General features: G+C 33.3%; 1 protein-coding gene across 4 annotated transcripts; it reads left to right on the top strand.

The window, feature by feature from the left end:
* Nucleotides 1-7,461: 7,461 nt before the first annotated feature.
* Nucleotides 7,462-22,168, top strand: npr-4 (G-protein coupled receptors family 1 profile domain-containing protein; the record flags this gene model as incomplete). 4 transcript variants are annotated; one of them, NM_001307874.4, is made up of 11 exons in its annotated part: nt 7,462-7,506; nt 7,557-7,689; nt 18,287-18,356; nt 18,408-18,505; nt 18,555-18,708; nt 18,757-18,876; nt 18,928-19,286; nt 19,342-19,459; nt 19,552-19,703; nt 21,056-21,153; nt 21,462-22,168. In NM_001307874.4, 9 exons carry the CDS (start codon nt 7,625-7,627, stop codon nt 21,114-21,116), a joined length of 1,197 nt encoding a protein of 398 aa, NP_001294803.1. The 4 variants fall into 4 exon arrangements, with proteins under 4 accessions (NP_001294803.1, NP_001300304.1, NP_510101.2 ...); NM_001313375.3 differs by having other exon boundaries at nt 7,469-7,506; nt 19,552-19,725; nt 21,462-22,164; NM_077700.7 differs by lacking the exons at nt 7,462-7,506; nt 7,557-7,689 and having other exon boundaries at nt 18,288-18,356; nt 19,552-19,725.
* Between the last annotated feature and the right edge of the window lie 241 nt (nt 22,169-22,409).

Below are 22,409 nucleotides of genomic sequence, written 5' to 3'. Positions count from 1 at the left end.
AAGATTAGAGTAATAAAACGATCACAACTTTTTAAAGAGTACAGTAAAAATGTTGAAATAGCTCAAACTTGAGAGACGTTATAAAAAAAACATTTCTTGGCAGTCGTCATAGATCAAGAATCACGATCAACAACTTGATATTAATAATATAATTAAGTACAAACTAATTTCTGTTACGACACAAAAAGTTGAAGAGTTTAGGATAATTCAGCTTTATTTATTAGTAAATTTTGAAACATCATGACAAATTTGAGATTTTTTAAAAGCGGGTTATATTTATGAAAAACAAAAAAAAAACAATCAAAATAGCTAGTTCTTCTTAAAGCTTGATGTAGCTTAATTTTTTTTAAATATTCTCCCGCACTCTACAAATCTTTAGCGCCAAAAAGTGCTTTCGGTTGTTTTTAAAAATGATCAACTCAAATTAATTTAATTTTGTATTGTATTTTTAACATGTTTTCCCACATCTTCCGTATGTTTTTCCCAGTTCATTCAGAGTTCTATAGTCCTACAAATGCAAAAAAAAAGTATTTTGTCTATCGTATTTGAAATAAAATTGTCTGTCGTTATCTACGAAATCTTCATTTTTTCCAGTTCATTGCTTTCAAAATTTAACTTCTAAACTTAAACTGAACCATCTTAAATCTAGAAATGTGCAAGTTTATGAGCCGAAGACTTTTTCAAATGTAAAATTCTGTTTTTTCAAAGTCACCTTTCTACATTATTGTTTTCTCTGAAATCTGAAATAACCTCAGTGACCGCGAACAAAAATTCAAATAAATAATGCGCAAGCCGAACAGAAAGTAGAATCTACAAAACAAACAACAAATTGAAGCTTTTCTACTTCCGCGTGCAACATTATCCCAATAATTACATATTATTTCCTCTGAAATTGTGTGTTTTGTTGATTTTTCTACCTATGGATTTCTTCGACCTAGTTCCAAAAGCAGTAGCAGACAAAATATACGCGCCTCCATTTTTGACATCCGTTTTTTTTGAGGCGATAATTACAAATGTCAGGAAAATGTATTGTTTTTGTCGACATTTTCGAGCTTCTTCTGTTGATGCCATTTTGAAAACAGATACTCCTTCCATATCTGAAAAAATTTATAAATAGATACCGTAGCTCCCCTCAATTTTCAAATCTTTGAACCGCCACACAAAAAAAGATCTAATGAATTTGGTTTTTGGCTCTTTCCTAAATTATTGATTCTGATGAACGTTGACATCTCCAAATTCTTCAGATGACCGCTTGCTGGTGATTAAGAGAGAAAATGTTGAAAATGTAGCAACAATTGTTGGACCCCTTAATGAGGTAGTCCAAGAAAAGACGTGTTTTTTGTGAAACACGGAACAAGTTTTGCGAATTTTGGTGATGGTTTTTTTTTTCGTTTAACATGTTGTTGCGTAAAAAGTCAAAATTGAAACTTTTGTGAATTGTTTTGAAGTCTCTTTTTAAAAATTGTTTGATGAAATATTTTTATTAATTATACAATAACTACTAGTAATATTAACAATAAAATATGTTCTAAAAATTGAAGTAAGCGAATTTTTGTTTGGATCGATAGTTTCTTGTTTCTAAAGACACCTCAAAAAACAAATCAAATTTTGTGCAAATTGTTTTAATTTTCGAATGTGGAGATATGAATGCCTAGAAAGAGAAGAATATAAATAATATTTTTTTAATTATACAAGAAAAATGACAAAAATTAAAAGGCCGAAAACACGATGGTTACTAGATTTATTATAATTCATAATTTGTTTGTTTAGGGTACGTTTGAAAAAAGTAGTGGTTATCATGCAGTTATATATTGTTTTCTAACTGACTTATTTTCTAACTGACTTCTGTTTTCCGACTGTTTTCTAACTGACTTATTTATTAAATCACAAGGAAAAACTTAAAGAAATTCCAACAAGAATAGTGCAGGGTCATATTAAGCATATTCTCTCAAATTGTGTTTTTGTAGTTTTATTTGAAACATAGTTTTACAAGTTTCATTTTTGTTTAGTTTCACCCAGATCTACAATTGTTTTTTACTCTGTTAACTACTGGTATTCACACATTGTGATTTCCTCCTGTTTAAAGTCTACAGGAAGTGCGCCGGAAACACGATGATATCAATGAAAATTGCAAAATCACGTTCTTTCTCTTTTCGAAGCTTTCTTTGGATAACTCATTGGATGTGTGAAAAATGCCGGGCCGGATGTGGGTGGGTTGCACACATTTATTTTGCAAAACGAATCTAGAAATGAAACGAGTGAAACAATATAACCAATGATCGCCTAGCTTTTTCCTCCAGTTTTGATCAAAAAAGTATAACGAGGAAGGGGGGCTCAGAAACTGATGAATTTCTCACAGCACCTACCAGTACGTGTTGTTGTTGGTGGCCACCCGAAAATGCAACTCACACCAACTCAAACCCACTTTTCGATCCGGAATTGCAACTTCTGGATGAGAAGCTTTGATGCCTAAGCATCGTATTTTTTTCCTATCCTTATTTCCCTTTTGTTCTTTGTGCCCTCTTTTTTAGTCGACTTTATCCTGCTTTTATTTCCATTCATTGTTCTGCTTTCTTGTTGAATTGCGTGAAATTCTAGATACGTTATTTTCCTTCCTAGTCGACTGCTTCATTTATGGAGGAATCAAGCGCGGGTTGTATTCTGCTCTGACTCTTGAGATTGTGCTAATTTTTTATGAAAAGCTAGTTTCGACCAAAAGTTTTCATTTTCCTTGTTTCAAAAATTTGACGTTTTTCACACATGGGTGTCAATCATGGTGGGCATGACTTTCTGTGACAGATTCTTGTTCTAATGTTTTTCGATCCCTTGGATAAATGTATTCTTTAAACTGAATTTTGCGGAAAGTATTTTGATATATATAATAATAATAATTTAATCTAATTTATGGATAATAAAAACAACAGTTTGTTAATAACGTTTTTTGTTTGAAAATAAATACAGTGCAGCTCTTATAGTTGAACAATGTATAGCGACTGACGGACCCGCTACTAGTCGGTTGCTTTCCATTTTTCAAATAAGAAGTTAGTAACAGTAAATTTTTTTCCGCTTCAAAATTTAAATTCAACACTTATTTACAGTTATTCTTTTAATTGTTTAAAATATCATTGACCGATAGCTACACGCATATTCACAATTTGAAAACTGTGTAGAGTTTTATTTTTCCAGATTAATTTTAATAATCTGCAACTTTTCTATAAATTTGAATTATATTGGAATATGTAGTTCTTTCCAACACTTTGGAACTTATACGAAATTTTTTTATGAAAGTTCAACAAAATTTATGCGCCCAACTCCCCACTTTTTTCTGTAAATGCCCAACAATTCTGAGTCATTCAAAATCTGCAAGCAGAAAAATCTAAAGAAAAACGCTTGGAAATTGAGATGAGCCAAAAATTGAATTTGGAAAATTTTGGAACCACATCACAGCAAACCAAAATTGGCGGGAGGGGAGACAGCTGAAAAGGGGAAGTTTCTTCTGATTTTATTATTTTTCTTTTGCGTTTTAAGTTTCTTGGTGTAGACATCACATGGGTTCCTAGATTTTTTTACGGTTCAGATTGAACATTTAGATTTTAGTAAAATTTAACATAATGTGCAACAAAGACCAAACAGTTTAAAATAAGATATTGATTTTGTTTGTTTCGTAAACATTGATACATCTTTTCTTACACATCGTCATTTTTCATTTTCAGACGTGTATGTTGTGGTTGTTTCCAATTAACAACGTCTCAAATCTTTGTACGTCAAAACCCAAAATTGAAAGTTTTGGAGCTCTTCGTCTTGTTTTCGGTGGGCTCAAAGAATGCTAAGTGTTTTCTGAAACATTAGATGTTCGCGATGACTCAAAGACGTTGTGGTGCTAGTAACTTCATTGCAATCAAAAAATATTTCTGTCTTAGGTCTGCCAAAAATTACTCATCTTTAGGGAACCACAAACCAAAAGTTTTAATTGTTCCGAATATTCCCCTTTAGAACATATCTATTTCATATTAATCTTGCTCAAAACCTAAAACCATACATTTTAGGTTCCAGAAATAATGCACAAGCACATAAAGTGTTGGAACTGTTTTTTTTTACGTCTCCAAATTTATAACATGACATCGAATATTTTTTCTCAAAATTTAGTTTTCAAGACATGAATGTTGGTCATATTTCATTCTTTAGAAAATAATTTGGAGAAGACAGGTCAAAGTGAAGAATACTTTTAAGACCCTAATTTTTTAAAATTTGCTATTTAAAATCAATCCGTTCGTATCTTTTTTTATACAGTGCTGACAGAAAAGGTATCCACTTCTAGGGTTTCGATGATTTTGAACATTTTTCAAATTAAAACTCAGAAAAAAAAAGAATACTGCCTATACTATGACTTCTCTTGTATTTACTTTTACGTTTATTGAACACAAACTTAGTTCCACAGACAATAAACTACCAGATTGCAGGCTGATGTCTGAAATTGATTCTTGTACATCCCTATGGACCATTCTTTCAGACAGTTACTGATTCACCGATTGTGTCTGTCTACTCCTAGTAGTCATACTCACCTTCTAGTTTCAGATACTCTAAATGAACCCCCATGAAATTTTGTGCACAGACTACGAATAGATATCTTGAAAAATTCAAAGTCAGAGTTCAATCGTTTTATTTTGAAAAACCTGCTTCTGTTTACCATGGACTTCCTCAACACTTTTTGACGCCCCATGGCATTGAATTGATACAATTGTTTTTGCCGGCTCTTACGTCTGTTTATTTGTCTATTCAAGTCTCTGGCCATGTGCTATCTGAGAAAATTCTAGGAAAAAAACATGAATGCTAAAATAAAATATGTTCCGTTTATTTTTTCGAAGTTGTGGATCCGTTTATTTTTCATTCCATTTTATTCCATTTCGTTATTGCAACTATTTCACTGATTCATTTTTGCACCAAATTTATTTTCGGGTATTTATTTTATTTTTTGATGGTTTTTCATCCTTTTTGCTTTTTTCTCTATGCATAGCTTTTTTGATTTGACTAATAAACCTTAAGAGATCTACTTTGTCGTCTTTCGAGCTTTTTCTCTGAGTTAATGTGCATAAAATTATTTTTCATTGCCCCTCGGAGTTTTTGAGAGCTTTTATCGTATTACGAGACAGGACAACTCCCTCGTTGTGCCGCTTTTATTGTTTTTCTCATGTTAATAGCTATAGATTCGCTTTGCAGATTCACGATCATTCAAAACCTCAGACGACGTCACTCAACTAGTTAAGTATACCGTAGAGGTACCGTAGTCCAACTTGATTTTGATGAACGGCGGATCAAAGAAAAGAACAACTTCAAAAGTACATGTATACATACTTCAGCTACTGACGCTTGAACTACTCGAAAATTGTAGCTTATCGGTGAAAATGCAGGCTAGAAATAGGCATTTCAAAATTGCAATGTATACCGCCTATTTTCTGTGAATGGCCTTTGAAACCAAAGTTCAAAAATTTGAAAAATCAATTTTAAACCCAACTTTGAAAATTATGAGTTCTTGGTTTTTTCTGGAAACGTTTAGCAAAAAGAAAATTTAAATAAATGCACAATGTTTTTTTCGTTTTGCAGAAGACACATGAACTTCAAAAAAATTAAAAATTAATGTATCCTCTAAGGCAAGTAAGTTGACTCTAAAGTAAGTGAGGCACAAAGCACGCAAATTTTGATGAATTTATGGGAATTTGTGTTACCAAACGTAACCCGCAGTGTAACTTAGCCGAAATTTTTTTGCCGGAACACTTTCAGTTTTTGCAAAAAAATCAATCTCAAGTTACGATTGGAAAGTTTTTTAAACGAACAATTTTTGAAATTTTCGATGAGCTTTTTATCAAATCACAGCTGAAACAAAGCGGACTTTGTGAAGATTCATGTTTTTATTTATTAATGTAATACATACGAAAAAAAAAACAAAATTATAAATATCTGTGCAACAAGCCCACAAACTTTTCACTGACTTTGTTGTTTTTATGGATAATTCCAGTGTTTCTTACTAATTTATAAACGCTGATAAATAGTTATGTATTTTGAAAGCAGTCTCTGAAAAAAAACACGATATTAAATCAAAAAAATTTTACAAAAAAGCAAAAAGATTTGATATACATAACATTGTAACAGAATTTACGGCCTTTCCAACAAAACAAGTTTCTGTTGTCTTATAAAAATTATTCCAAAGATCTGGGAAAGTTCATTCAATATCCCCAGCGCTCATTACCATTTTCTTACGCATCGCACTTGGTCTCCGAACCTTCATTGCATTCACCTGAATCTTAGATAGCAAATGACGAAATCAGCCCAATCCTCCAATCATCCAATCGCAGACTTGAATAATCAACGCAACATTTGCACATCCTTAGAGGTCATCCCCGCATGACTCTATCATCCTTTTCTCCGAACCTTTTTTCCTCCGCTCTCCGCCCTCCATTCTTCTTTTTCCTGGCTTCAATCCCTTTTTTTACAACCAAATGGACCCTCTAAGACAATTGAGCAACGCCTGCGGAAGAAGGGCAAGCCAATCTGCAGTCGGTTGGTCCTTTTTTATTATTTACCTTACACTTGTTTCCGTTTTAATTGTTGCGATCTTTGTACAAGAAGAAAATCATGTTGGTTTTTGATGAAGTGAGTTCGGAGTTCGAATTGTTCTTTCAACTCCAAAAATCGAAGCACTTTTGTTTTATATTTTCGGTTTCACAGTATAACAAAAATTTGTTTGTAGAGTCATGTTTAGATTAGTATATAAAAATGTTAAATTCCACAAATTTGATTGAAAAACAAAAGTAGTGATTATTGTTTGTGTATTTCTCGAAACTTATTTTTCCAATTGTAAGGAAATATGAAATCAACTAATTCTATGGATAACATATAATTTAGTTTTAATTTGAAAAATAAAATAATGTTGTAGAACTTTAATGTAGTACACATTGAAAAAAAATAGGTTTGGCGGTAAAGCTTTCTAGTTCACCCATCTTCAAGTAATGCAAAATTGAAGTTTTCTTACCTGTTCTAGTTGGTTTTGAAATTCTCCTTAAACAAATTAAAGATAATTTTATTCAATTAAAAAATATTTTCCAGTATTTGACTTTTCACCAAAGTTAAAACAACTTGAAAAAAAGTTCAAGGTGTTTTCACATGTTCTAGTCTAGACTAGTTTCTTCAAAAGTGAAAAGACTTACAAAGGCAAAAATCCTTTGTCATTGTAATCCTCCGCCATAAAATTTTGTTTGTTTTTTTCTAAGAATCTGAAAATTAACTTTTCCGCCTGTCTTGCTCCATTTTTCTCATTCCAACTCGATTAGTTTATTGCATTAGTGCAGAATGTACAAACGTTTCTGAAAACAAACGCTTTTGGTGCCAGATGTTGAGGATAATATTAATCTTTTCTCACAATTTCTTCTTGTCCATTCTTTCTTTGAATTTATCTAAATACAATTTGTTTCAGCCCAGCTTGCCTTGGCACCAGGCTCTCATTTAATCACGGTAAGCCTCTCGGTCACTGTAAACTATATAACCAATCGTTTGATTTTCAGATATCAACACAAAGTTTACGGAGAATTGCAACTGAAAAGTTGTTAGGTGAAGACACATATACAGAACAATGTTACTGGAAATTGGCACAATAACAATCGGGAATATAACCCGAGCAAGAAAGTTTGGAGAAAGGTAAGTTCCTGAAAATGGAAAATGGGTCCCCCTCCGCATTTCAAATGAGGTGTCTATTAGTTTCTGGGAAAGTTGAAAGAGAAACCCTCCCACAACTCAAGTGTTAAAGTTCTAAGCCCAAATTCAGACACTTGTGAATATTAGATTATTGCCTATTTTGACGAGCTATGGTAAAAAAAACAACACTAATTTCGAGTGAAAACTCCAAAATTGTGGTGCACTTGTCACACCATCACTCATTCTCTGACAAATCTCGATTGTGTTTTTGAGCCAACCAGCTCTTATTCGTCGCCGTCAAAACTTTCTTAAATTGAAATCACATCTCGAAACCTTCTTCCGTTTTGCATAAAATTGAATTTAGTTCAACAAGTTTAAAATGCCACCCCTTTTCTAGAAAACAAATGATGACGTTTTCCACGTTTCTCAGTTGAGAACGAGTCATGCGACTTTCAATTGGTGAAGTTCTTTTTTTTTTCTTCTGAATTGGTGTTTTTCCATTACCAAAAAAAAAAGGGTTTTTGATCTTTAGATCAACATTCTCAATTTTTCGGTGCCAATCAAGATTCTTGGTGCATTGCGTTAGACAATACTGAATTGCAGCTAATCATGTAAAACAAGAAACAAATCATTGGCAAAATTGAGAAATTGTACCCAGTAAAACTAAAAAATATGGATCAAAGGGTGGTGTGAGTTTGTTGGGTGTTTTTCGCAGATCAATGGCAATTCGTTTGTGATTTTGAAAAAAATCGCTACAATTGTGAACATTGCTCTTTTTGACTTTTTGCTAACGATTTTACAATAGCTCAAATGTTGAACTTTTACTTTTCAAGATTCTTATAGTAAGACTTTTCTTGAACGATTTAATCTAGATTTTTTGGATCCAAAAACAGTATTCCTCTTACTCGTTGTACTTTTTGGCACTTCATTCTCCTACGGACCAACCACTTCATCTTTGCAACTTTTCGCTGACCTAAGATAATCAAATTCCTTAGAAGGAAGGAAAACTTTGAAACTTTCTCCCGCTCTCTCGAGTTTTTTATACCACCCACCTATAGTTCCTCTCTGTCTCTCTCTCCGTACTCATTTCATTAATGACGTTTTAAAATAGAGCCGCTAAAGAATTGATCTTATATATTAGGAGAGAAACGCATAGTGTTCGATCTTTGATGCTCAAAGCTCAAAATGTTAAAAATGCCAGCATGGTGTTATTATAATGTATCTGAAATACAAAATTAGAAGGTATCTGCAGAAATGCTGACGTGAAATGTGGGAAGGGGAAAGAGGAAAAAAGTTTTTACGATTGGTTGTGAGTAGGCGGAAAGATATGTTGTACAGCCAGTGGGGACATGATTAAAACCGTTTAATATTGCAAAAATGATAAAATATTATGATAAACTTTTCAAAAGCTATTGAAATTTTTTTTTACTCCGAGTCAAGATTTCAAAAATTTCATTTTGATATTTGGTAATTTTAGCACCACTATTGTAATGGTTTTCAATTATTTTTCACCTACCGTACTACAGCTTTAAGATTGTCACAGCACTCCGCTTTTTCTTTTGTTTCCTTTGAACCTGCTGAAGAACATGATTTTTTTTCCAAAATCTTTAATAATTTGCAATATTACCGTATACATATTTCCTGGTTGTTACGGACCTCAAAAATAATTTTCAGTTTATATAATTGTGATGTGCTTTTGTTTTGAAAACACCACATTGTCTAGCCCATTTGCTTTTTTTAAATGAATTTTTTATGAATTATGAAAACTACTTCCACTTAAAAAATCAGTGGTTCTGGGAAAATAACCATTTATTTCATTCCGTCTTCTTGTTTTTTTGACCGCGATGAACAAATACAAAATGAGAACATTAAAAGAAAACCAAAGTCACGAGACAACGTAGGCACCCAATTGTCTCGTAATTTATGAAAACACCAGTCACCAACCTAGAAGTACACCTTTTAGCCGGTCCCGATGAGGAAAACAATGAACAAAGGTTGAAGTTTTGCTATATGCATGTTTGACGCAGTCTGGCTTGTCCGGAACAAGATGTGCAATAGATTCGAGCTTTTGCGAATATTTTGGAAGAAATAGTAAATGGCCCGATATATCTAGATGAGACTTGGACGGAGGAGTAAAGTGGAAATTCGTTTACTTCATTCTATTTTGTGCTTAAAGAAGATATTTATCTGAGAAGCGTTGGGAAATGCATTTAACGGAAAAAGCCTTTCACATTCAAATTTTAATTTTCGATTCCTTGGCCAAGTTCATGTTGCGCTGCGATAGGCTTAGTATAATATTTTCGGAAGTTATTTGCATGTTCAGCAGATTGCGTCACAAATGCCATTTGTCCGATCAATTGAGCTTATTTTTATGTTACTATTTGGGAGGGTTGAGTAAGAAAATGCTAACTAACATCGTTTTTTGTCTTTTGAGATTTGAGAAATTTCTTATTTGCTTTCTCATCATTCTTTGTATTCTCAAAAATGAATGTGAACCTTGGAAAACGCTTGTAAGTTTTTTTTGATTCTTGAAGAGTTGAAACTGGGCAATTTTTCAAATTTATAGTAACTCGCAATGTTTTGAGAAATTTTCAATTTTCGGTTCTTTTTGAATATTACACATTCTACGTATTAGTTTCAATTTTCAAAATTGTTTAAAACGTTCATAATACACATTTCTCCCTAGAAAGAATGTTTAATTATTTTGTAAAGGTTCTCCCCAATTGATCACAAAAACATGTTGCGCATTCTGCTCAACTTGAATGCTTGTATCAATTATGAATGATGGTTTAATTTGAGTATTCACGCGCAAAAAACGTGAATCATGTTTTGCAATTTCTCACGTATGTAATATGTATTACCCCATCCCACCCAATATATACAGCCTCCGGAAACACATCCTCTTTTCTCATAAGCTTATCGTAGTTTTTTCTCATCACATTGGGACATGTTGTTTTCTTTTCTGATTTTATATTTGGTTTATAGTCTCAGGTTGCGTAAAAATTTGATGAGTGACTTATGTACTTCGAAAAAGAACCTGGAAGCTAAATATGTACATTTTAAGTTCTTCTTAGCCTACAGGTTTTGACGAGAATGCTCGCTCATTATCGCTTTTTTTCAATATTTAATCAGTTTGAAACAGCAGAATTTTGATCGCTAAAAATTATAAGCTTATCGAACAAAAACAGATAATCTGAGAGGATATTAGAGGATATATTTAAAATTGAGAATCGTGTAAAACTTCCTATCGGCAAAAATATATTAGTTGTTAGAATCTAACTTAGAAACTCAAACGCCTTTAGCGGAGATTGATAGCGTCAAATGAAATCTCAGCAGATGTCCAGCGAAACAGTTTGTTTACTCTTGTTTTTCAACATACAGTTTTGTGGCGTTTAGTTTTCCTGTTATTTTCGAATATCATCGCAATCCCAGACACAATCCGTACGTATTTGAAGCTCCTGAATACGGTAGAGATACTACAGAGTTCTCAAAATTTGAATGATCTCCCTTTCCTTCCTAAAATATTCCGTCGCATTTTTTCTTCGAAATTTATTTCTTCTCATAATATTTTTGAACTTTAAAATAGATTTAATTCTATATTCTTGAAATTATTTGATATCACTTTTTCAGACAATTCGGAAGCCTTTCAATTTTTTTGAAAACAAATTATAAACAAAGTTGTACATAATTGGATGTATGGCATTTATCGCTCGAATTAGAATACAAAAGAGGTGCAAACCAGGAACTAGAGATTCGGATTCTGAATTAGTGAAAATAAAGTCATTATCTTTATTCCTTTTTTCTTCAACATTCCTTCTTTCCTTCAACTACAAAACTTAAGTATTATATAAGTATTATAAGTTGTATAAGTATTATAAGAAGTATTATAAGTAAGTATACAAAACTTACAAACTGCTTGGGCCGTTTGGCTGCGTGACTTTGAAACATCAGTAACAAGAACTCAATTGCCTTGTTTTCCCTTTTCCGGTGCAACAAAAGTTCCTTGTATAGGAAATCTTCAATCGGTGGAACTTGGAAAATTTTTTTAGAGACTTTTTTCCGAAAATTTTTAGGACAAGCTAAATGTGATAAAATATGATAAAATATTCCTTTAACAAAATTCAACCTTTTGAATGTATTTTCAACTCCTCCCTTTTCTGTTTTTTTAACTGCCTGATTCTGAAACCTGCAATCTATTTATTTTACTCACCCAAGGCAGTGAAGCAAACGCAAAAAAAGAAATGCTCCACAACAGGTTGGTTAGGAAAGCTACTATAAATAGAAATGAAATCCTATGTGTTGTTATTGCGAGAAAGCTTCTAGCTTCTGGACGCGGGGGAGATAATCCAGTTGTGGTTTGAATTCAAAAAGTTCAATTTCTTCCTCTATTCATTTCCACAAATAGTGTCTAATCCCTTTGTTGACTACATTTGTTCGCCGAGGTTCTGCTGAAAAAGGGCGTCTCTAATGAGTCAGTGTGATTCAATTAATTCTCTCTTTTTCTCTTCATCCATCAAAAATTGTAATCATTCACAAAAATTTTCATAAGAATTTATATAAATATGAGCGGCTCGTGCCTCACGTATTTCCTCTTTTTTTTCTTGCAGACTAGAGGTTGAGATAATTCATTTCTCTCATTTTCAGCACGGTAAACAAAAATGAAAACCTCGAGGGATATTTGGAGTAATTTGAAATATGATGTAGTCCTAGTTAGTTGAATTTTTTTGCTTGGGCTAGTTTGTAGTTTAATAGTCAAAATTAAAAAATTGAAACGCAAATGAAACAAGTTGGAGTTTTGGAATTTGGGATAACGTTGGGACAAAATGTACATCAATTAGAGAAGAATTTTAAATTTTAAATTATCCTGTTCTTTTTAAAAATTAGAATATCCTGACTCTCCTTTTACCTTTTTGCATCTTTTGATCTAAATGACCTTAACTCTACCTTTTCCCAGTCAACACCTCTTATTCGAATTTCCCGGAATCCGTTCTAATTTCTCTTTCCACTTTTTCATACCTTCACTCATTCCATCATTTTTCCTCTTCCTTTTTGGCTAAATTCGCATTTCCTGATAATTTATTTACATTTTAAGCAGAGAAGATAGTTTAATTTAGTACATTTTCTAGAATAGTCACACAAAACACATGTATGGCTTAAAAGCTGAACCTCTTGAACATTATAGGTGCTTTCAGGATTAAGCCAATTAGATTTTTATTACTTGTGCAGTAAAAAATATTTACGGAATCTTTTTTGGTTGAAATTCGAGAACCATAAATCAAGAAATTACATTAATATTTTCAATTTTCGTTGATTATTCGAAAACATCAAAGTTTTCGTAATATTGTACTAAATTCATTATCATCCCTACAAAATATGATCAGTGAGCTTTTGTCCAAATTCAATTGTAAGTTTAGTTGTTCTTTTTGAAACATCTGATTCAAGTGAAGTGATCCCATAAATTTTGTGATGAATGGGGAAATGAGAAACATTTAAAGGAAAAAACCCATTTTGTTTTTGTTTGATGGAGGTTTAAACATGTTTTTTGTTGTCTAAAAATAGTAATTCTAAAATTGCTTTGTTGAATTTAATAGTTTGTGGTACAAAGTTTTGTGGGAATTTTTTGTTTGCTCCTACAATATGTCATGTTATCTGTATATTTACCATAGGTATCAACCTAAGTTTTGTTGCATCGAGATTGAATATCAAATTTTTGGGTACTTAATTAGTAGCCGTACCGCAAGAATAAAGTATTCATTTATTTCTTTTTGAAAATCTATCAAAGCGCCAGGTTAGGTTGCGCTTTCAGGCTTAAAATTCTACCATTTCTGATCCTAAAACTAAAAAATGTTATGTCAATTTAAATCCATCGTTAAAAATTTCGAGCTACGGCTACTACATAAGTACCCTGTTATACAACTGTGCACATAACTTTAAGTAAATGATAGATTTCTGAACTTTAAAACAAAACTCTTAGGCAGTAGAAGACAATTTGAGGAAACCCCTTTTCTATGCCCAGACATCTTTCTTTAAAAATACATTCTGAAATTGGAGAGCGTGAGACCCCCACAATGACTTGCAACATCTTAATCCCCCACGCTTGCGGGCACGTCATTAAACACATCTTCTCTACACCTTTTACTCCAAATTATACCAAATTCTTTTCCTCAACTAATCCAATCAGATAATCGTCATAATTCACTTTATAACTCCGCGTCTTACTTAGTTCCGCCCCTCTCTCAAATATTCGACAAAGAGTCTGGAATTCGAATGCAATCGCGATATGTTGTTCATTCAAGAAATCTATCCGAAGATTCTCGTCCGTTCGTACGCGTTGGAGCGAAACAATTTCCACGTCTAAGGACTTAAATTCTGTCTGACTCGTGCCGTTTCCCCTTTCGTTCATTTCGTCTTTCTGTAAGCTTCAGAAATCGGACACCAGAAGAAGAAGGAGAGAGTCTTTCAAAACTTTCGCCCAAACTTGAACCCCTCCACATTCTTTTTTTTTCCATGAATGCCTGTTTGTTCTCCTGTTCCCTTCTCAATTTCCATTGGTTTTTGTTCTCTAAAGGCACTAACCGTTTAACATAAATGCAAATCAATTCAAACAAAAACCAAATGTTTGTACTATAGGTTTTTGAAAAAAAACTTGAAAATTTTAGTCATTGTACAAAAAACATCATGACATCAGTATTCTGCTATTCAGCTAAGATTCTTGTTGTCGTCATTTGATGTATCCGTTCGTCGGTGCAGGACTTCCACATGGCGCAGTCGAAACCATGTTAATCTCTGAAGTCAAATGGTCTAAGAATTCACAGTATAGACGGACTGCAGGTGTAAACTTATCCTATATATCACCCAAGACGTATTACCTTGTCAGACTGCATTTACACAAGTAATCCCACTTATTATATGATGTCACGCGTTATAAAACGGAAGCTTACTTATTGTGGAACAGGTGGAATACTCAAAAACATTGAAAATTCTTACAATTTCTAAGTAAAAACCTTATGAATGTTTTGTACGTATTATTATTCCCATTCTTCCATTTAGTTGTCAGTTTTTCATTGCTCGGGAAGATTTGCATAAATATCGCCATTGACCAGTCTACTCCCCAGTTTTTTGATCATGATTTTTCACAACAATGATCAATCAAATAAACATCATATCATCTTATCCCGATTAAGCGCCCTCGCAATTTTATTGCCTCATCTTCTTAATAATAGAAACCATATGCTCATTTTTGGCTTAGTTTTTGCTCAGTTCAATTTTCCTTATTCCATCGTAAGCGTTAAGTCTAGAAGGCTTTTTGTTATTCACTTTTTTTCTTTGCTTTTTACTTTTCTCTTTCTTCACGAGACAAATATTGGTATTATTGCTCATCTCTCTACTAATAAAACTCAACAATTTCGTTGAAACTTGGTCTCTAGAGTTTGATGAGTTGTTTGTGTTATTTTTGATCTAAATTTTCAATTTTGTGGAAGTAAGGCTTGCAAGATAGACAAAGACAACAAGAAAATAAACGAAGGGATTGAGGAAGAATAAACTGAAATGATCATGGTTAAGAAAATAGGAAGAAAATAGAAGAAGAGCGGCCGGCTCACTAGGTTAAATTATTTTTGTGCTTGTTGTGGGGAGCGTTGAGTAAGACCTAGAGCAAGGAACGCGGTTAGCAATCCCTGCCGTTTCCAAATCTCCAGAGACTATGCGAAATTCAGAAGACACGGGACATCAAGACAGATAGGTACGGAGTAAGACCTTCAAATTGTTTCTTCTCTTCTTGATTACTCTCTTGCTCCTCTCTCGTCCATTGTGCTCTTTCCCACACACTGAGCAAAAGCATCGTCATTGTGGAAAGTGAGCTTGATGTGGTTGGCTCAAACATCTGACCAGCTAGACTTGTCACTTGTAAGATATCACATCGCACTTCCCAATTAATCTTAAAATCCGCTTGACTCATTTATTTTTGAATTCGTTTTTGTTTGAAATTGTAAACTTCGGAATAGTTCCAGACCGATTCAGAACTAGTATGATCACCTATGAAACGTGATTTCTGAAATATTCTTACTTTTTTCTAGACAACTCAAGATCTCGATCGGCCAAAATTGTATTATCCTCGTAATCATCATAACCATTTCCGATATTCTGATCACAACGGCTTTCTTTCGAATCTAGTACGTCTCACGTACAACTGCCCACAAACGATTTCCATGAAACTGATAAATAATTAAAGACTTTGGACTTACCAAGAGTTCAAACAGGTTTTATTTCGTTTTCTATTTTTGAAAAAAAAATCATTCCAGTTGGACGACAAAAACAGTTGTAGAACTTTAATAATAATATTTATTCTTGACACAAAAAAACTTATCGTATTTGTAAGGGGAAAATAGACCCATAATTAACAACGTTTCTATTAGTTATGCATTTTACTGTACTCATGATATTACTCCAATAACAAATAATTTATCTGAAATAGCACTTTTCTCCTTCTCCCTGTGCTCCAATACAGTCCAGACACATATTAATTTTCAACACCACATCACGCACATCTTCCATAGGAAATTAAAAAAAAAATACATTAGACTTCCTATTCATATCAAATATTTCACATCATAATATTTTTGTTTGCTCATTTTTCAACACTTTTCTGATTCATTTTATTTTTGTACGTTACGATACCTACATCAGTTATTTTTCACCTGCCGTCACTTATTTTAGATATTCCTTAATTTTGACTACGTATTACTCATTGTTAACATTTCTGATATTTGTATACTCAAAGCCATTTGGAAAGAATCAGAACAGTGATTTCAGTTTTGATGCTGGCCAACTAGTTGAATAACGTGATGAGGACCATTGAGTAATTAGAGAAAACATGTTTACGAATATAGTCGGCTAAATTGAGAAAAATACCTAAATAACTGGCAATAAGCTCAGAACTGAAAAACAAAAAATTGCTAACCATCCCGTGAATTTTTGATGTGTGCCTGTCTATGCCGTCATGTTCATCTCATGTGCTTTGTTTTCAATCCCTGGTCTCTTGTAATTTTTCTTTTAAAAAGAAGTCTGCTATTCGTGACAAATTAAAATTGAAAATTCATATATCTTTAGAGTATAGCCGTTTTGAGTCAGCAACAAACAATTAGGTGCCACTTCCGGGACAGGCACCTCTGAAATAAAAGGAATAAGAAAATAGTGAGATATTCCCCCCTCACTGATCAAACTTCTTTTTTTCCCTTTACTACGTTTACCTATATTTTTATTCTGTTAGTTTGGTCGAAAATTGGTGGAGGATGTCTAGAATTTGCAGGATACAAATTGAGACTAAAGAAAATTGAATTTCTTCAAGTCTTCTCGATTTCTTGATTTCTAGTAAAGCTTCCTTTGTAACTACTGTAATAGTTAGTGAGAATAATTAAATTTTGGCGCCTGCCAGTCATTTCTAGTGAACAAATATAACATCAATACTTTGAAATCTAATTTTCTAAGTAGCTCGGGTAATTTTTTTGTTCACATCACTCCTTACAACACAACTTTCTTCAAAAATTTCACGTCTATATTTAGTTTCAATTTTTCAAAGGTTGAAGGCGTCTAGACTTCGATGAATACCAAAATTAAAGCAATCATAGTTTTTTAGGTAAAGTTTATGAATCTGCAAAGTCATACTATAAAACTGATCTTAGAAATTTTTCTTGCAGATTTTATCTTAATATTTCAAAAAACATCGTTATGTTCCCATTTTGATTTTTGGTGTAATGGTCGTGTTTCTACGAACAAAAACGGAGACACCCCCAAAAATTTTTGAGATGCTGTTTTTGAAAATAATAAAGGCAGCTGTCAGCTTTATTCATTTTTCTGAAAAACAATTCACTGTCATTTTGAGCTAATAGCTGCAAAACCAACAAACGTAAAAACTCAGAAAGCATTCAAAAATCGTAAAACTTGAGTTTTTCTCAAGAAATACGATTAAGATTACTGTAGACAAATTTATAGTAAATTGAATTAAAGTGTAATTTGATAAATGCATGACTTTCTCAGATTTATTCATTTTCCACATATAAACTCTAATTGAATACTAGGAACTGTGTATGAGTATATCATTTGTTGAAATGCTACATTTTTCTGTTAGTCTAGATTTTTTAACGAGTTTGTGTCTTGGTAATTGTCGTGTGTATTCATTGTTCACAGCTTCTAATAGGAAAGGGTTATTTTCAAAAAACGTTCTGTACTTCGCTGGTAGGAGTACTGTAGTTTTACTATTTTTTTTATATAACAGAACTATTTGTTTCTGCTTTGAAAGCATAATTCGAATAATTACGTAGGATTCAATTTTTCTTGATACTCATTTTCTTTTTTGTCTAACCATTTCATTCTGACACATAAATTACCAATAACAGATTGATTGTCTGTACTTTATGTTATTTTCCTTTCAATATTTTTCCTCTCTCTTATTTCTAAAAGCGGAAATGAAAAACGACTCTGAGAATTAATTTTCTTCATTTCTTCTGTAGGCGTAACTGCACTTTCTGGGATTTCTTTTTGCTGTCATAATACGGGAGTATATTTTTTTAGAGGAATATAAAACTTTTAATTTCTATTTCAGAATGAATGGCTCCGATTGTCTGAATCTCAACTCAGAATTATGGTTGTATCGAGAAGATTTGTCATCAAGGGTAAGTTTTAACACGATATTAGGAACATTTCAATAATAAATACTGTTTCAGTGGTACATAATGTTAGTGTTTGCATTTCTCTACCTGATAATCATTGCCGCCGGAATAATTGGAAACTCATGTGTGATTTTGGCAATCACAAGGAACAAGTGAGCTCATAAACATTCTTAATCGAGTATCATAATCTTAACCATACAGATCACTTCAAACTGTTCCGAATCTGTTTATTCTTTCTTTATCATGTTCTGATATTGTGGTATGCTGCACATCTGCAACAATCACTCCGATTACTGCATTCAAGAAAGAATGGATCTTTGGAGAGGCTTTATGCCGAATTGCACCATTCATTGCTGTAAGCTCAATTGTCAATTGTAACCTAGCAACATATTTCTTCATTCAGGGTATCAGCCTTTGTTTCTCAACTTTCACATTGACTGCAATCTCCATCGACAGATACATCCTGATTCGATTTCCGATGAGGAAACCTATTACGCATTATCAAGCGGTTGGAGTGATTGCTGTAAGACTAAAATATGCAAACCTATAGCAAATATAATCTTACAATTTGCAGATTATTTGCGCTTTTGCTGCAACCATCACATCCCCAATAATGTTCAAGCAAAAGCTGGGAGAGTTTGAGAATTTTTGTGGGCAGTACTGCACGGAAAACTGGGGAGCCAATGAAAGCCAGAGAAAAATTTATGGTGCAGCTCTGATGTTTCTTCAGCTCGTCATTCCGCTTACCATCATCATCATATCCTACACTGCGATTTCTTTGAAGATCGGACAAAGCATGATTCTCAAAGGGGCGAAAAAGCAAAAAACAGACAATTGGGAAATGGAATTAAGTGATCAACAAAGAATCGCTGTGAAGAGAAGACAAAGAACTAATAGAATGCTTATTGGTATGGTAGTCGCATTCGCTTGCAGGTAATAATTGAATCTAGAGTATCATGTGAGCATTAGAAAATATATTTTTCTTCAGCTGGATTTGGTCAGTGACGTTCAACATTCTGAGGGACTATGAATATTTGCCAGAGCTCATCAAAACTCAAGAATATATCTTTGGAATTGCTACACATTGCATTGCAATGACCTCAACGGTAAGTAGTGTTTAATGTGAAGATACGGACGTTCTAGCAAAAATACTATTTAAACATTTTTGGCTTTAGACTCTTCTGAAGTTAGTATTCAGGTATGGAACCCGTTACTCTACGCAGTGCTCAACCTCCAACTGCGTGCAGCATTCATTGACCTGATGCCTCACTGGCTTCGTCGTCATTTAAACCTGGAAGGAGACAACAGCTCTCCATTGCTCAACCATCCGACGATGACAATTACAAACAAGTACGGATCAACTGCAACAAAGGTAAACGCCCGTTCGACGACACTATGCACGTGACCACGCGATGAAATCCTTTCTCTTCACCAAATGGGATTTTCTATTACTTCCCTTTAGTCCACATGTTTTGGAACTTCTTTGAATCTTTTATATTTGCACTTGTGGTGATTTTTTTCACTCTATCTTCTTGTACACAACTCTCTTCACCCAGAGCAAATAATTCGAAAATTGAAAACATCGAGGAAAAAAAAATCTTCGCATGGTTTGGACTTTTCCAAAACAACCGTAGAACACGTTTTTAAAGTTTTGTGCCAGCTCGTTGTACAAAACCAAACAAGCTTCAAGTTTGATATAGAAGCTTTTAGGCTTGACAGTTTTTGTACAGAAATCTCGACATCTTAAACTGATTGGCTGATGTTGGACGCGCATGATTCAAAGTGAAGAGTTCATACAAGATTGTTGGAAAATGATGATGGGTGTGCATGATGTTTGTTGATCGGGTTTTTACCTGCAAAACTTGGAATTGAAAGAAAAACGTCTCCAATTTGATTGTGGTGGTAGTTGTTCATTTGAATACACGTGATTTTGCATTAGTTTTCTGAAAGCCGCTTCTTGAGCTTCTAAGCGCTTTTATTGATTGATTTTCAAAATTCACATTCTAGTTTCCAGTTCGAGTTTTCAAATTAGTAGTTTTAAAAATTGTGAAACGTGTGTTTACTAGAAGCTCATCGAGTGAGAAACCGGTGTAAAATTGTTTTCTATATGAACCTCTGTACCTCTTCGAACCTGAAGGTTTTGATTCCAGACTGAAACACCCTTAATAGTTTGTAGCACGTGGTTCCCATTCTCTCCATTTAAATGGTATCTATCTCTTCTCCCTTATGAATATATTTGCTAGCAGATTTAAGTGTAGTTTTGGCATAAATGAACGAGGAAAATGTGGATTTTTGAAAAAAAAACATGATTAGAATTAGAATTTGTTGTGAAGGTTTTTCCAAATCTTATTACTACATTTTGAGGCGGAATCCACAAGTTTACTGGCATAGTTTATACTAAGGAAGTTCAATGGTTGAGCTGAATACAAGGTGAATATCGGGTAAATATCTGGAATCAAATCCTTTATTGGTTTTACTAGAAAAATTGGAGACAGGGTAAGAAAACTGTGCGACAAAGAAAGAGTATGTAATTTTTGATGAAAATTAAATTCATCTCAATTTTCCGTAAATTCATTGTAATCTTCTATCTTCTTCACTCACTCACCATTTCAACACACTTTGCACACTACTCTTTCTTTCGGTGCACAGTCTTCTTCTACCCAACACTTACAAACGATGGGTTGTTCATACTGCAATTTCAGACCGTCAAAGCAACATACATTAATACCAGCAATGGACAACCATACGTGTCAACAAGTTTAGTGGGTAAAGTGCAACCAGAAGCACCTAGTTTTAAATTGTAAGTTTATAAAGTGGAACGTGGAATTGTTCTTGATAATCGATTATAACCGAAACGTGAAATAATAAATATTTTGATCACGTTTTAGGTCACGTGCAGAAAGAGCCGCATTGTCATATGTTCTGTGAATCTGGTTGAACCGGAATTACAAAATTTGCAATTACAAAATCAGACTTTTGCTTAGCGTCCGTTGTTATCCCGATTTTGCCACAACTGGATTTATTTGTAGAATTCAGTTAAAAAATGACAAAAAACTATATGATAAATATGATAACAACACTGGTAAACTTCAATCTTCTTATTTTCAGTAACGGATCCGGCCGCAAAAAGTCGGCAATGATGCGAATTCTAGTGCAAAAAAGAAATGCAGAAGAAGAAGAGCAACTAATCACAAAAGAATCACCGTCACCACCAGAAATCCAAATGGATACTCTATGTGCGGCATCCATAATCCCTCGAAGGAAGAGTGCCCAGCCAAGGTCCACAAATGAAAAAGTTGTGCTACCAAGGAAGGCTTCTTTCTAAATTATGGCCCTAGTCCCGCTGTTTCGGTTACTGCCGGTTGATCATCTTCTTCTGTGAACAAAAATGAATTTAAACGTGTATTTTATTTCGAACTTTTCAATTTTTACCCAACTTTTTGAAACAGCAGTTCCAGTTTTCTTCTAGCGAGTTTGTACAGCATCAAGCACACAGTTCCCAGATATCGATCAATAATTTATAGAAATTATCACGTTGACTCCATACGCTCCATATTTTATTATTCTACATTCCTTGAATTTTTTAATTGTTTTCAAGTCCAACTTACCACAAACAGATTAACACCTTGCAACTGGTTTTATGTATTTATTACCGATGACTGCTAACAAATTTTCTAAATTTTTGTTTTTTGACCTCTCACATTTCATCCCTTATTTTTGTATGGGAACGTTTGCCGTTTCAGGCAATTGCTTTTCGTGTTCCAATGTTTGTCTGCTTATGTATTTACAAATAAAATCTGTACTTTGAAATTCAATCAGTCAGAAAAAATTGTTGAACATTTTATGTTTTTTGAAAATTTCTTTGACTAGCACAGCATTCCTTATTTTGTTCTACCTATTACGGGGATATCACAAAAGTTATATCAAATCAGGTACATTAAATTATTTAATTAGCGGTTTATTTACGTTGCAATCACATTTTTTTCAGGAATTATTACTTAATTGTATTTGTGTTTTCTTGTGAAACGCGGTACTCGATTAAATTATGATCAAACT

The sequence above is a fragment of the Caenorhabditis elegans genome, chromosome X (assembly GCF_000002985.6).
Source record: "Caenorhabditis elegans chromosome X".
NCBI classification, from domain to species: domain Eukaryota; kingdom Metazoa; phylum Nematoda; class Chromadorea; order Rhabditida; family Rhabditidae; genus Caenorhabditis; species Caenorhabditis elegans.
Note: the sequence above shows the minus strand (reverse complement) of the source record. Positions and strands in the feature narration are given on the sequence as shown.